The 15238-nt window shown below is 42.7% G+C and overlaps 1 protein-coding gene across 7 annotated transcripts in view; it reads left to right on the top strand.

The window, feature by feature from the left end:
* LOC146992569 (uncharacterized) overlaps nt 1–15238 on the top strand; it is a 251635-nt gene that overhangs the window by 161725 nt on the left and 74672 nt on the right. For all 7 annotated transcript variants that reach the window (XM_085787863.1, XM_085787874.1, XM_085787854.1 and 4 more), the window contains 3 exons: nt 1051–1224; nt 5205–5378; nt 12847–13023. In XM_085787863.1, the coding sequence (XP_085643989.1) occupies nt 1051–1224; nt 5205–5378; nt 12847–13023 (525 nt within the window). The remainder of the gene's footprint in view (nt 1–1050; nt 1225–5204; nt 5379–12846; nt 13024–15238) is intronic.

Raw genomic sequence — 15238 nt, 5'->3', positions numbered from 1 at the left:
GAGGCAGTCTGACATCTGATAGCTACATCATTGTGACAGTCTGAGGTTAAAAGTAGGTGAGAATCTGGCTGCAAGGGAGGAGACATTAATAGTTCCAACATGATTTTAATTTATTGGGCAAAGAAAGTTATTTAACAAATGCTAAGAACAATTAGTTATTCACTGAAATATCTATATTAATTGTGGTTCTTACAAAAAATATATCTTAAAAAATATAAAAGCTAAAATGTCTCTTAAAACTCTGCCCCTTGAATTAGTGCATACAAAATAATTTAACTTTAGCCTACAACATTTACAACCACATTAGTTACCAGCAACATAAAGTGAAACAGAGGCAGAGGTGTCCTGCCACAGTCTCGTTTGGGCTCTGAACCCCCCTCCCCTCCCCTCTCGTCCTCCCCACGTGCACGTATACATATATGTCGCACTGTACAGCCCTGCACAGGAGTGTTAAACATCAACCTCAGCTTTTATGAGTCCATACTGGATTATTCAAGTGAAAAGTGATTTTAATGGGTGAACAGATTTTTTCCCTCCAGCCCAACATCCCATAATAACAAGTTGTGTGTGCTGGTTTCATCTCTTTGAAGAAGTTGGAGCAGGTTCAATGTGTGAAGTCAGTCAGCAGGTTTTTCTGTCTCTGAGCTTCATCAGCTGCTTCATTCAACATGTGTTTCTATCACATGTTTGTTGTCATGGTAACAGAGTTCAGCCTCACATGTTTGTTGTCTTGAGCATCGTCAGTAAATCTCTGATCAATGTGGCTGCACAACATGAGTTTGTATGGATGGAGCCACAGGTGGAGCTGACAGGTGAAGAGGTGGAGTCACTGCGTCTGTGTTGAAGCAGCAGCAGCTTCTCATGAATATTAATGAGCTGTTTTCTCTCTATGTAACTGTTTAACCTGCTTCCTGTTGCTGCAGCTGTTTGACTTTGATTTTCTAAACTTGTTCTTTGTGAAGCTTCTTCAGCTCTGAACAGATGATGAGACACTGAACGCTGTCAACAAGGAGCTTTGTCCTCAACTCACTGCTTTTATTCTTTATTCAGATTGGAGCACTGCAGTTTGTCAGAGATCAGCTGTTCTTCTCTGGCCTCAGCTCTGAAGTCCAACCCCTCCCACCTGAGAAACCTGGACCTGAGCTACAACAACCTGCAGGATTCAGCAGTGAATGATCTGAGTGGTTTTCTGGAGAGTCCAGACTGTAGACTGGAGACTCTGAGGTCAGTTCACTGACTGTTACTGTTGTAGATCTGAGATCTTTGATCCACAACTGAACCTGATTGATCTTCACTCAGAACTTGAATCACTGACTTTGATGTCATGAATGAAGGACGTTTGAAATAGTTGTTGTCTCATGTTTCCAGTTGTTCTTCTCTCTCACTGACAATGACTCTTCAGAGATGATCTGAATCTGATCTTAAAGTCAGAGCGTTTGACTCAGATAAAGACTGACTGGTCTGAAGCCATCACATCAGATGTGGGTGGGTGGGGTTTGTCCACAGGTTTGTGTTCAGTTGAATGTGTGTAGTTTTAGTTTCCTGAGACCAGGACCAGAGGTGGGTAGAGTAGCCACAACATTTACTCAAGTAAGAGTATTGTTACTTTATAATAATAATACTCAAGTAAGAGTAAAAAGTAGTCATCCAATTATTCACTTGAGTAAGAGTAAGAAAGTACTTTTCCAGTACTGAGGAACTGCTGCTGCTGCTGAGTAACTTTTAATTTGTTAAATAATCAGTGCATGAACGTAATCAAATACACAAAAATATAAAACAGCAACAAATGCTGATATTATCAAAGAACAACACTTAACAACTAAGTCAATAATGAAATCTTTACAAAGTAACAAAGTAAAGCAAATTCAGCCACAATAACTTACATATGCAATACAATACAGAGGTCTATGAACTGTCATAAACTCTTTGGGTCTCATTCATGAAACGTGAGTAAATCTGTGTGTAGATTTGCACATAAAAGCTCACTCTACTAAAACTCTACTCCGGATTCATGAATCGTGCGGGAAACTCAGATTTGATCGTAAACACGTGTGTAACTTCATGAATGCCAACCCATCGTAAACTAACAACACGCCCCCGGTGATCAGCAATTAGCATAGATCTCCATACATGAATAGCCATATAAGGAGATCCTGACCACCATATTAGGAGGTAGGTGCACCCTGCTCACCTGCGGCCATGACGCAAACGAGGAAAGAGGGAGAGAGAGAAAAAAGAGAGATCACGGATCGAAGTCATTTTGGGTGAAGTGGAGTCCAGAAAAAATATTTAATTCTCTTCTTTGAGTGGTGGTGTGACTGGGACAGGTCAAAGGCTGGAGGGAAGAAACAGATTTAGTGAATTAAGTAGGCCTATCCTTGGTTGATTAAAGAACCATTTAAGAAGTAAAGCCAGAATAGTTCGATATGAAACATGAAAAAAAAAATATATGTGGCAAGGTGAAGAGGGCCCGGGCGGGGATTGAACCCACACCTCCCGGGTAATAGTCACGCGCGCTTGCCAGTCACCCAAAGGGACATCCCCTTGGCCAAGTAGCCAGGGCACATGATCAATTGGAGGCATGGTGACAGGAACCTCAACTGTCACATATATATACACACAACTACAGAGTTACAGCAGCGACGGGAGGAGGAGGCTCTTCACAGCCTCAGCTGTAGAGGAGCATGGTTGTATCAACACATGAAGTTATATAGGCAGGTTATATTGTTACAGAAGCACCAGCCGTCTGTCACAGCTCCATCCAAACCGGTGTCGACTGCGCTGCTGCGCAGGGTGAAGTGTGCGCCCACCGAGCGTGTACTGTAGCAACACAAAAAACTTTTTTCCGGTTTTATGTCAGATTATTATCATCATTAGATGGAGCCTTGACGTGTTTGTGCGTGTCCGATCCCTAAAACGTCTCTCTCTCCAAATATTTGTAATTGTTTGTCATGTTTAAATTACGTGTTTCAAAGGCGTAAGCGTATTTTGAACATGAGAGAGAGTAATACGGATTAAAATTGTAATTTTCAACAGTGACAAGCAGTATTTATTTGCATTCCTACATTTACACAAGCGCTACACACAGTCCGGAGCAGGTGTAGATTTTGTGAGTAGCTACAAAAAAATCAGCACTACTAAAAGATTGATGAATGCGGAAATCCACGTAAATTTGCGCTGCTCAGGGTTTACACGCAAATCCATGCTGCTCACGTTTAATGAATGAGACCCAATGTGTGTGTGTGTGTGTGTGTGTGTGTGACCCTAAACAAACAGATCGCGCAGTAGATCGATAGAAAGTAGCGAGTAGCAAGCAGAATGTAGCTCAATGTAACGGAGTAAAAGTACAGTTTCTTCTTTACAATTGTACTGAAGTACAAATAAAAAGCCGGTGCATATTCTCATTTGTGCAGGTCATAGTATCTCAAAGAGGTTAAATGGAAAGCAACTGGACTTAGTTATTTGTCCATAGTGAGTCTCCACACCAGATAGTTGGACCAGTCCCAGCCTGGTCAGATGCTACATGAACTGATGAAGCCTCTTGGATGAAGGTGAAACGTCTTCCTAGACAAAAAACTAAGTCCAGTTGCTTTCCATTTAACCTCCTTTGAAATAAAAGTAAAAAGTATGCTGCATTAAAACTACTCTTACAAGTACATTTTATCCAATAACTTACCCAAGTAAATGTAACAGAGTAAATGTAGCATGTTTCTACCCACCTCTGACCAGGACCAAGAATTAATGTTGTACTTCTTTTATTCTTTATTCAGATTGGAGAACTGCAGCTTGTCAGAGATCAGCTGTTCTTCTCTGGTCTCAGCTCTGAAGTCCAACCCCTCCCACCTGAGACACCTGTACCTGGGCAACAACAAGCTGCAGGATTCAGACCTGAAGGATCTGAGTGGTTTTCTGGAGAGTCCAGACTGTAGACTGGAGACTCTGGGGTCAGACTCTGTTTTATTTCTGTGCTCAGATGAATGTGATGTGAAAGTTGTGTTGACACTGAGCTGCAGACATGAGGCTGATATTAGACTGATCCACACTGAGGGTCGTCATGGTGACGTCTGTTTTCTTCTTCTCTGGTTTTAGTCCAGTCTCTGTTTCTCTTCACATTTCACCTCCACTACAGAAACACATGTAATAACTGATCTATAATCAATAGCTGGTGGCTCCTCCTCTTTCCTGAGACTCTGTGAAGTTTGTAGTGAAATATTCAAAGCCAACGTGTCATTAGAGCTGCTGTTGCCATGGATCTGCTGGATGGATTCAGTTTGGATCCACAGGGTCCTGACTCCACTGGATTTGATTCAGTCAGAGATATTTCACTGACAGTTTCTATTTGTTTGGATATGAATGAGATTCTCAGAGAACTGAAGCTGTAAATTGTTCCTCTGACCTGCTGCATTGATACAAACATTAATGTTCATCATTCATTCATTTATTTTATTTTATTTCATCATGTGTAGAATAAAAACCAGTTGGCTCTTTGTTCAGGTGACACCAGCAGCTCTACACCTGAACTCACCTGAACACATCTGGTTGTGTCAGACACAGGAGTGTTAAACATCAACCTCAGCCATTATGAGTCCATACTGGATTATTCAAGTGAAAAGTGATTTTAATGGGAGAACAGATTTTTTTGCCTGCAGCCCAACATCCCATAATAACAAGTTGTGTGTGCTGGTTTCATCTCTTTGAAGAAGTTGGAGCAGGTTCAATGTGTGAAGTCAGTCAGCAGGTTTTTCTGTCTCTGAGCTTCATCAGCTGCTTCATTCAACATGTGTTTCTATCACATGTTTGTTGTCATGGCAACAGAGTTCAGCCTCACATGTTTGTTGTCATGGCAACAGAGTTCAGCTTCACATGTTTGTTGTCTTTGAAAACTTGAGCATGGTCAGTAAATCTCTGATCAATGTGGCTGCTCAACATGAGTTTGTATGTATGGAGCCACAGGTGGAGCTGACAGGTGAAGAGGTGGAGTCACTGCGTCTGTGTTGAAGCAGCAGCAGCTTCTCATGAATATTAATGAGCTGTTTTCTCTCTATGTGACTGTTTAACCTGCTTCTTGTTGCTTCAGCTGTTGGACTTTGATTTTCTAAACTTGTTCTTTCTGAAGCTTCTTCAGCTCTGAACAGATGATGAGACACTGAACGCTGTCAACAAGGAGCTTTGTCCTCAACTCACTGCTTTTATTCTTTATTCAGATTGGAGAACTGCAGGTTGTCAGAGATCAGCTGTTCTTCTCTGGGCTCAGCTCTGAAGTCCAACCCCTCCCACCTGAGACACCTGGACCTGGGCTGGAACAAGCTGCAGGATTCAGGAGTGAAGGATCTGAGTGGTTTTCTGGAGAGTCCAGACTGTAGACTGGAGACTCTGAGGTCAGTTCACTGACTGTTACTGTTGTAGATCTTGTTCTTCTCTCTCACTGACAATGATTCTTCACTTTCAGCTCATTTCACTCAGTCCTCATCAATAATGTCTGTTTACTTCACTTCAACCTTCAGGGGGCGCTGTCACAAACACATGTTAGACTGCTCTGTAGTGTTAGACCAGTCTTCATTTTGTTCACAGAGATGATCTGAATCTGATCTTAAAGTCAGAGTGTTTGACTCAGATAAAGACTGACTGGTCTGAAGCATCACATCAGATGTGGGTGGGTGGGGTTTGTCCACAGGTTTGTGTTCAGTTGAATGTGTGTAGTTTTAGTTTCCTGAGACCAGGACCAGAGGTGGGTAGAGTAGCTAAAATTTTTACTCGAGTAAGGTTACCTTTATAATAATATAACTCAAGTAAAAGTAAAAAGTAGTCATCCAAATATTTACTTGAGTGAGAGTAAGAAAGTACTTGGTGAAAAAACTACTCCAGTACTGAGTAACTGCTGCTGAGTAACCTTTTATTTGTTAAATAATCAGCACATGAACGTAATCAAATAGCCTACGTAAGGGATAATGTAGCTATAGTTTGGAGGTTGTTACGGAGAAATAAACAGGTTGTATGGAACATGTATGGAATGGGTTTTCTCCATAACACCCGACCAACTATACATTATCCCGCTTATCGGTGCGTTCACACCAAACGCGATGGACGCGATGAACGCCACAACTTTCCATTAAAAGTCAATGTAAATGGCGCGATGACACGCGATGGCGCGTCGGGCGGCGCGTTTCGGGCGATACGAGCGACGCGATGAAGCGATGATGCGTCCATCGCGGCCATCACATCATCACGTCCATCGCTTGAAGTTGAAAAATTTGAACTTTTCAAGTGACATCGCGTGACGCTGTGCCGCGACATCCAATCAGTGTTGATATTCAACCACGTCACCGACACAGCTGCAGACACACATTTCAAAACATGGTGGAGAAGATCACTGTGGCTGTAGTCTCACTCACCAGACCCTCCTTCAGAGAACCTGTGGCTGTGTAAAAAAGAAAGAAAAGAAAAACGGGGCTGTGTGTGTTTTCCTCAGATCAATAATATACATCCATGGCCGTTTCCCGGAGCTTTATGACACGATCTCGTACTTTTACCGCGATGGTAATAAAAAAGATAATGCCTGCAGAGGGTCAGAGGACCTACAGCTTCCTCCTTGTTAATATTTCACATGTATTTATATTTATTAATATTTCTCAGCCATTGTTGACAAGAGAAAGAAAATAGCGGGAGGTGGGTTGCATCATAGCGCGATGAAGCGATGGTGAAAATTGTGACAAATGTGACAAATGTGTCAAGCGACGCGATACTCGCGTTACAGGCGATGGCATTGCGTCCATCGCGTTTGGTGTGAACGCACCGTATTAAGGGGTGTTCACACCAAACGCGATGCTGCGTTGTCGCGCGTCAAGATTACATGTAAAGTCAATGCACAGACGCGATTAGACGCGAAATCGCGCGGGGCGACGCGTCACGCGATGGACGCGATGCCGCGAAAATCGCGTCAGCGCGCGAGTTGAAAATATTGAACTTTTGCGGCGACAGCGCGTGACACCGTGACGCGACAGCCTATCAGCGTTGAGATTCTGACACAACAATACACTGCTACCGACTGCTACTCACCGGAGACAGATGGACAGGCGTCTGCAGCTGAAATGAAGAGCCTGTAACTTTAGTTGGTGTCCTGCCTGGAGATCCTGGCACCAACCCTAGCAAGCAAATCCTCAAACTGAGCAACAGTCAGTCTGAAGTACCGTACAACGGCCGCGACGCCATACGTAAACGGGGCTGAGTGGAGTTTTTTTTACCTGCTACACCAGGACCAGGACGTCAAGGATCAGCTTCACCTCGTCCATTGTCAAGCCTACCGTAAAATGAGTGCACTTCATGTGTCTCAACACATTTTTACATCCGTCCTGTTAGCTGGATTGACAGTAGAGGGGAGGGGGGACGCGATGACGCGAATTTACACAAAACGGTCACGCGTCAAAACACGAGTGATAGCGTGACGGATTCTCATTTGTCGCGCGAAAAAATCGCGTTCATCGCGTTTGGTGTGAACACAGCTTTACACGGTTTCCAAGTGAGGTAATTCATTTGAAACATAATGCTGATCAAAATACGACTTTCATCGATTTATAAAGCATCATTTAGCGGAACTGCAAGACTGGTCACGGCCGCTGTTTTGCCGAGCCTCCTCCCGGTGCATTTGAAGCCTTTGATAATCAATCAGTGGATCGATGGATTACCATACACGTGTTACGATGTGTGTATTGTGTGTAGTCGTATCTGTCATAAACAAGAGATTAACTTTCCTGTTTATGGGGTGCGTTTGTGTCGCGGAGCCGCGGTGCCACCGAGACGAGAGGAGCTGTGACACCGGGTCAGAGGCTCTGATCGCAGGTTTGGTTTCCAGCCACGATGTGGAAGGAGTCTCCACTCTCCTTGTAACAAGTTACCAGTCTTTTATCTAACATCACTATTAGTCCCAAGCTGTTTAATGACGGTAAAAGGTAAATATCCTGCATCATTTCTCTTTTCTATGCTCCTCTGATCAGAGCGGCGTCCCTAGCAACGGCCTGTTAAACTTGACGATGGTCATTATACAGAAATAACGCAGAACACAGCGATGGACCAATCAGAGAGCAGCATTCAATAGAGCCGTGTAATAAACAGAAATATAAAACAGCAATGAACAAATTCAGATATTGTCAAAGAACAAAACTTACAGTGACAACTAAGACAATAAATTACAGTTTTTCTCGATTGTTTACACACAATTTTTGGTACTTGAGACACAATGGCCTCAACATCTAACTCATGCACCAACTCCCTTGACCAAATCTGCTAAACTACAAGCACAATTCCTGCTTTACACTCAATTTGCAGTTCTATAACACACTTTTTTCAAAACACTACACACAATTCTCTGCATTTGGCACAATTTTCATGAAGAAAATCTCTTGTTTTCACGAGTAACACACTGTTATTCAAAATTCTAAAGTTAGTTTCCCTACTATGCACACTGACCCACATAAACACCTGTCACACAGTTTTACAATCAGCAATCAGAGCTTTAGCAAAAAAGGGCAGCATAACAGGCAGTGATGGACTGACACCAAAAAGAGAGAAACCAAACAGAGAGGCCACACAACACAAACACACACACACACACACACACACACACACACACACATATACTATATAGCAGTGATCATAATGATGATGACAAAAGAAAATGCATTGATCACCAAAATTGCATGTTTATGAGGGATTCGAACCTAGACTAGAACAAAGTCTTTGACTACAAAGAGTGCTGCTCTACTATGTGAGCTACATGTTACAGTAATCTCATCTTGTCAAAATTATGTTCAGCCGTAAACCAGCTGACCCCGAGCAACTCTTTTTTTTTCTTTTGTGGTCAGATCAGCATGGCTGCATAGTCACACGACCACCTCGGTTGCGTCTTCACGCATTTCATTTGTTAAGGTGCATTTGAGTGTTCTGAGTATCAAAACAATGTTTGAAAATTGTACAACACATTTATGTACTGTCTGTAGTTACAGTAAAAAAAAAACCTAAGTCATTATGATGAATGGAGTAGAAGTGTTTTCCATTCATCATAGTGTTTTACACTGAGCACATCAGTGTTCAACTGGTTCTTATAAATGTCTATTCATATGATGGTTTGTGGGTGTCATTTGAGACTAAAATAGCATTTTGAGAATAAATAATATTGTTTTGAATGTAAAGTTTCATTTTGAAGGAGAAGTTAAGGGTTTTGCCCATTGTGTGTGTGTTTTTGGATTTGTGTGTAGAGTTCTGAGAGTATGAGGCATGCTGTCTATTGGCGCATTTCCACTAGCACGGCTCAGCTCGATACGGCTCGGCTCGGCACGGCTCGGTTTGGTTGTGTTTCCATTACAACTGAGTATCACTAGTGCCGCCGTGACGTCATTTACACTGCGCTGAGCAACGCTCTAAACTCTGTAATAACTTTAGCAACATTTGAAACATTTTCAGGCGAGAAAGTAGTCGTTTAGATCCCCAACGTGTTGAAAATCTGACAAAATACCAGCTGTTTACAATTTTGTTTCGACGAAGTCGGCATCACTAAAGCTAGCCGTAGTGAGCAACGCACTTCCGGTTATTTTCACAAACTAAAATACCCGTTGCCTTTTATCATATGGAAAGCCATTACGATAGAATTGGTGCTTTTACTTTGTAAACAGGAAGTGAACCTACCCTCGCTGTAGCTAGCTTTAAACCGCCGTTTTGACTGCTCTCGTCCCGTTAACGGCATTTAACCGTTCAATATACCTTACCGGAGAGTCTTGCCAGCTCTGAGATCGGCCTGGTTCATTGTAAAACATTTATTTATTGATGTAAATGTGGTATTTTCTGTGCGTACAGACCCCAAGGCAGTGCTGCTCTTCTGTCTAACCACAAACAAACTTCTGCTACAGCCACAATTGTTAGATTTCATCAATGAGACCAACATTTATCCCCTAAAAAGAGTTTAACCAGCCGGTGGTAAACCTCTAAAAGCCATCGGGTAAGTTAATTAGCGGTCGTTTTCTCCTCGGGGTGACGACCGTAGGCTGGCCGGCGGAGCACGTCAGGAGCCGGGCTGCTGCCTCTATGATGTCGCGGTCCTGGAGCTTCACTTCTCCGAAAAACATCGGGGCAAACTTCTAAACAGCCGTCGTTTGGATAAACTAACCGCACATTGGGGATCTAAACAGTAACTTTCTCGCATGAAAAAATATTAAAACTTAATAAAGCCACGTAATAACAGAGCCAGTCTCAATATTAGAAATTCTCTGGTAATAACCAATATAATACATCCATGGTAATAACAGGCTTCAGCAGGAACATTTCTGTTGTCGGTCGTCGCGTGGTTACGCTTCCAGTGACGACACTCATCGGCCAATAGGCCTATTTCACGAGATTCGGAAGTGACGTCATACAGGGTAAATCAACATCCGGTCCGGTCAGCTGCAGCTAGAGCGATTGACAGAGTGGCTACACTTTTCATTCAAACAAACTAATACGACCGCCACAAAAGATTTCATCAGTGAGACTAACATTAATCTCCTGAAAAAAGTTTAACCAGTCAGCGGTAAACCTCTAAAAACCTGTGGATAAAGTTACCTGGATGTAGCCTACGAGCATCTGCCTACTAGCCCCCGGTCGCTGCTCCCTCTGCATTTCTCCCAAAACAAGCACATTTCCTAACAGGCAATATCTGGATAAACTGACAACAGGCTGCGGATTTAACGGCGATGTTCTCGCATTAAAGAATATTAAAACTTTTAGCAGCTTTACTGCTATCACTGTCAGTTGCTGCTGAACGGCGATAGCGATGCTAATTTGTTAGCCCGTCGTTAGCATTAAGCTAGCGGACGTTATGCTCAGTTAGCATTAAGCTAGCGGACTTTATGCTTAGTAGTGGTACTGGCTGTGTGTGGTTTGAAGGTTGTTTCAAATAATGTGGGTTTGAGTGAACATCTTTGATGATTAAATACATATTGCCGCTTAATATGTTTTATGTATGGCATTATTACAGTAGGCTAATGATTAGCTGCTAATCTTCCATTTGGACAGTGACAAATAAAACCTTGAAGCAAGAAGATTTTGTTGGAGAACTGACATTAATATACAGTAATTCAGTAACGGTTGTAAACCAGTGTAGCCTACGGTTTAGTTTTAATATTTTGCCGTTCAAAAGCAAGCTAAACCGCCCCCCTCCCTCCCCTTCCCCTGCTGTTAGACCGGCCTCCCCTTCCTTCCCATGGACCAGTCTGCCACCCAGTCCTCCCATCGAGCTGACCGGCTCCCCCTGCCCCCCCGCCCCCTCCCCTCACCAGAGACTGCCTTCATCAACTCCTGCTAACATTTCCATATTTCGAACATTCTGTGACAAACTGTAAACTGTTTTCTTGTCTGTAACAACATCTATTGCACGTCTGTCCGTCCTGGGTGAGGGATCCCTCCTCTGTTGCTCACCCTGAGGTTTCTCCGATTTTTCCCTGTTAAAAGGGTTTCCATGGAGTTTTTCCTCAGTCGATGTGAGGGTCTAAGGACAGAGGATGTTGTTACGATGCCATGTAAAGCCCTTTGAGACAAACTGTTTGTAAAAACGGGCTATACAAATAAAATTGCCTTGCCTTGCCTTGCCTTGCCTAAACAAACTATTTTCCATCATCTCTTCGTATAGCCTACCCTGCTAGAAAAACCAGCATGGAAATGCTGCTGGTCTATGCTGTTTCTTTTTTTTTAGCAGTAGCCAAAACCCACTTCTTTCTCAGGTCTTTCTTTCGGCAACTCATGGAAATGCAAGTACGGCTGTTTTTGTCTAGAATTTGTACACTGAGGTACGCACATGGATGTATTATATTACGCAGCAGAAGCTTTTATTTTTGGATTCAGCCATTGCGCTTCCGTGACCGGAAGTAGTTTTACCCTGTAACGGAAACCGGAAGTACCTAAACCCGGAAGTCGTGAAATAGGCCTATCAGTGGAAGGCAGTCGGCTGATGTCACGTTTTAGTAACGCTTCGGCTCGCTTGGAACCAGGGCTGAGGTGATACCAAAAGTGTACCTGGTTGCAGGTACTGCGTGCTAGTGGAAACACGCAAATAGCGCGCAGAGCCGAGCCGAGCCGAGCCGAAGCACGCTAGTGGAAATGCGCCATATGTTTTGTTCAATTTTTATAAAATCAATGAAATCAATTTGAAAAAAAAGGGCCGACCAAATCAGGTCTGCAGGACTGAGTGAGAGAACATGAGCTGAACCATCACATCATCATGTTGCACCATCATGTGCTCCATTTTGTATTTTTACCACTATTTGAATCAGATTATTATTCTAACAAGAGTTTTCTCTAATCATAGACTACGTTCCTGTCGACTCTCTGAGACTCACTGTGAAGTTGTGGCCTCAGCTCTAAAGTCCACCCCCTCCCACCTGACAGAACTGGACCTGAGTGAGAACAACCTGCAGTATTCAGCAGAGAAGGTTCTGTGTGCTGGACTGGAGAGTCCAAACTGTAGACTGGAGACTCTGAGGTCAGTTTGGCTGTTGTAGGTTTTTTGTCTGTAATTAGCTCAAATGTTTGAAGTTTCCGTTGAGGATTTCAACAAAGAGCTGGAGAAGAGAAAGGACTCAGTGTTATTATTACAATAAGAAGAAGGTGAGACAAGTCATAGCGTTTGTGATGGACATTAGTTCTATCGTTTATAAATCTATTTTTCAATCTTCATATAAGAAACTTGATGAGGATCAAGCTCAAAGATCTTCCGCCGCTAATATTAACACAATAGCAGCTGCATCTATCTTCAACAAATATTTCATTAAGCTTAAGTCACATCAGTGGTGATGATTTGATCTACATATTTTATTTTTCATTCAGATTGGAGAGTTGCAGTTTGTCAAAGGTCAGCTGTTCTTCTCTGGCCTCAGCACTGAAGTCCAACCCCTCCCACCTGAGACTCCTGGACCTGAGCTACAACAGGAACCTGAAGGATTCAGGAATGAAGGTTCTGTGTGCTGGACTGGAGAGTCCAAACTGTAGACTGGAGACTCTGAGGTCAGTATGTCTGTTGTGGTTTTTTGTCTGTATTCAGTTCAAATGTTTGAAGTTTCAGTTCAGGATTTAAATAAAGAGCTGGAGAAGAGAAAGGACTCAGTGTTATTATTACAATAAGAAGAAGGTGAGACAAGTCATAGCGTTTGGGATGGACATTAGTTCTATCGTTTATAAATCTATTTTTCAATTTTAAAATAAGAAACTTGATGAGAATCAAGCTCACAGATCTTCTGCCGCTGATTTTAACACAACAGCAGCTACATGTATCTTCAACAAATATTTCATTAAGCTTAAGTCACATCAATGGTGATGATTTGATCTACATTTTTTATTTTTCATTCAGATTGGAGAGTTGCAGTTTGTCAGAGATCAGCTGTTCTTCTCTGGTCTCAGCTCTGAAGTCCAACCCCTCCCACCTGAGACACCTGGACCTGAGCTACAACAACAACCTCCTGAATCCAGACCCGAAGGATCTAAGTGGTTTTCTGGAGCGTCCAGACTGTAGAGTGGAGACTCTGAGGTCAGTTCACTGACTGTTACATTTGCAGACCCTAGGTCTCTATCCCAGAACTGAACCTGATTGATCCTTACACTGAACTTGAATCGTCAACATTGACATGATGAATGAATTTAAAATAAACATAGCACAAAAGGTAAGGGAATTTGTGTTTGGTAGATTATTTATTTGTTGTAACAATGCTTCTTGGAAATAAATCTTATTATAGCGTTGGAAAGCCTGTTTATTACCCTTTTAAATGGTGCCACTGTAAGGAACATGCATTTGTGGGGTGAGCAGCAGAGCTCAGTATTTGGGTTGCGCCCATGAAAAATGTGCCAAATCTTAACCCTCAGATCCTGTTGGCACATTTTATGAACCATCTAACCATCTAATTTGGCTCTCATTTTGGCTGTGATCATGCTATAATGTTAACAGGTTGCAGAGAGGTGGCTTTTGCAAGGTACACCATGCTCCTAAAAGATCTCCTACCTGCACCTTATAAATCTCTGTTTATCGCGTTGGGACCTCTGTGACATTTTTTCACTACTGAACCAACTGAACACCTCACTTCAAGGAAGAAACAGCAACATATGTTTTTGTTGCAGACAAAGTTGAAGCTTTCAAGAGGAAACTTGCTTTGTGGACCAAGAGGGCCCAGGAAAAGAGGATGGACATGTTTCCACTTTTGCCTGACATTTTGAAAAACTCCCCTCAGGTGAAGATCAGTGACTCAGTCTCCCAGCACCTCTCACAACTGGCAGAAAAATTTGGTGACTACTTTCCTGAGGATCCCAGAGAGGGAAACATGTGGATTTTGGACCCATGCTTTGCCCTCACACCTGGAATCCCAGCTTCTGGAAGTTTCCACTGACAACACTTTAAAACTGCAGTGGGGCAAACTGGGCCTGGGCTCCTTCAGTCTCAAAGGAGTACCCATGTCTTGCACTGAGGGCTGTGAAACTCCTTCTCCCATTCACAACTACGTACCTGTGTGAATCAGGGTTCTCCATTGTGGCCACAACTAAGACCAAAGCCCGAAACAGACTCAGAGCAACACTGGAGGCTACTCTGAGAGTGAGCCTTTCTCCCATTCCACCCAGACTGGATCTGATTATGTCTCAGAGGCAGGCCCAGGTGTCTCATTAAGAGGTGAAGATAAAAAGGGAGTTGTTGTTCATTGTTGTTATTATTTGTGTCATTGTTCATTTGTCACAGATATAAAGATTCTTCTGGCATGCAAAAATGGTGACTGCTGAAGCAATTTTCAAATGGCTTTGCAGATTATAAGGCTATAGTTTCATTTTCACTTTATTTCAATTTTATTTACAGTTTATTTATTTAATTTAAAAATAGATTTATATTATTCGAATGCATTTATTTTATCACCTCCTTTTTATTGATTGATTTTTTTTATTAAAGTAAAATCCTAATATTGGTCTTTTTTTATTATTATTAACCTGGTGAGCACCAGGCCCAGGTGTCACCAGCAGGCCGTGATCAGCCGGGGCATGACCAGCCAGTGTGTCGCTGTTGCCTCCATCAATGTTGAAACATAAAATGACAAAATTGCAGTGCACCTTGCCGCAGCGCATTTAAAGGTGAGGAAAGGAGCTGATCTGACTGAGGAAGATCTGACTCAGCTGTGTTAAACCCACTCACGCCTTTGCCTCTCCCTCTTTCCCACTTGCGCCGGTAGGGGAGGGACGGAGGTGGGAA

The sequence above is a fragment of the Trachurus japonicus genome, chromosome 1 (genome assembly GCF_045865225.1).
Source record: "Trachurus japonicus isolate A0001 chromosome 1, Traja_1.0".
In the NCBI taxonomy this organism is placed as follows: domain Eukaryota; kingdom Metazoa; phylum Chordata; class Actinopteri; order Carangiformes; family Carangidae; genus Trachurus; species Trachurus japonicus.
The sequence above is the reverse complement of the archived record's forward strand: the minus strand, read 5'-3'. Positions and strand labels throughout refer to the sequence as shown.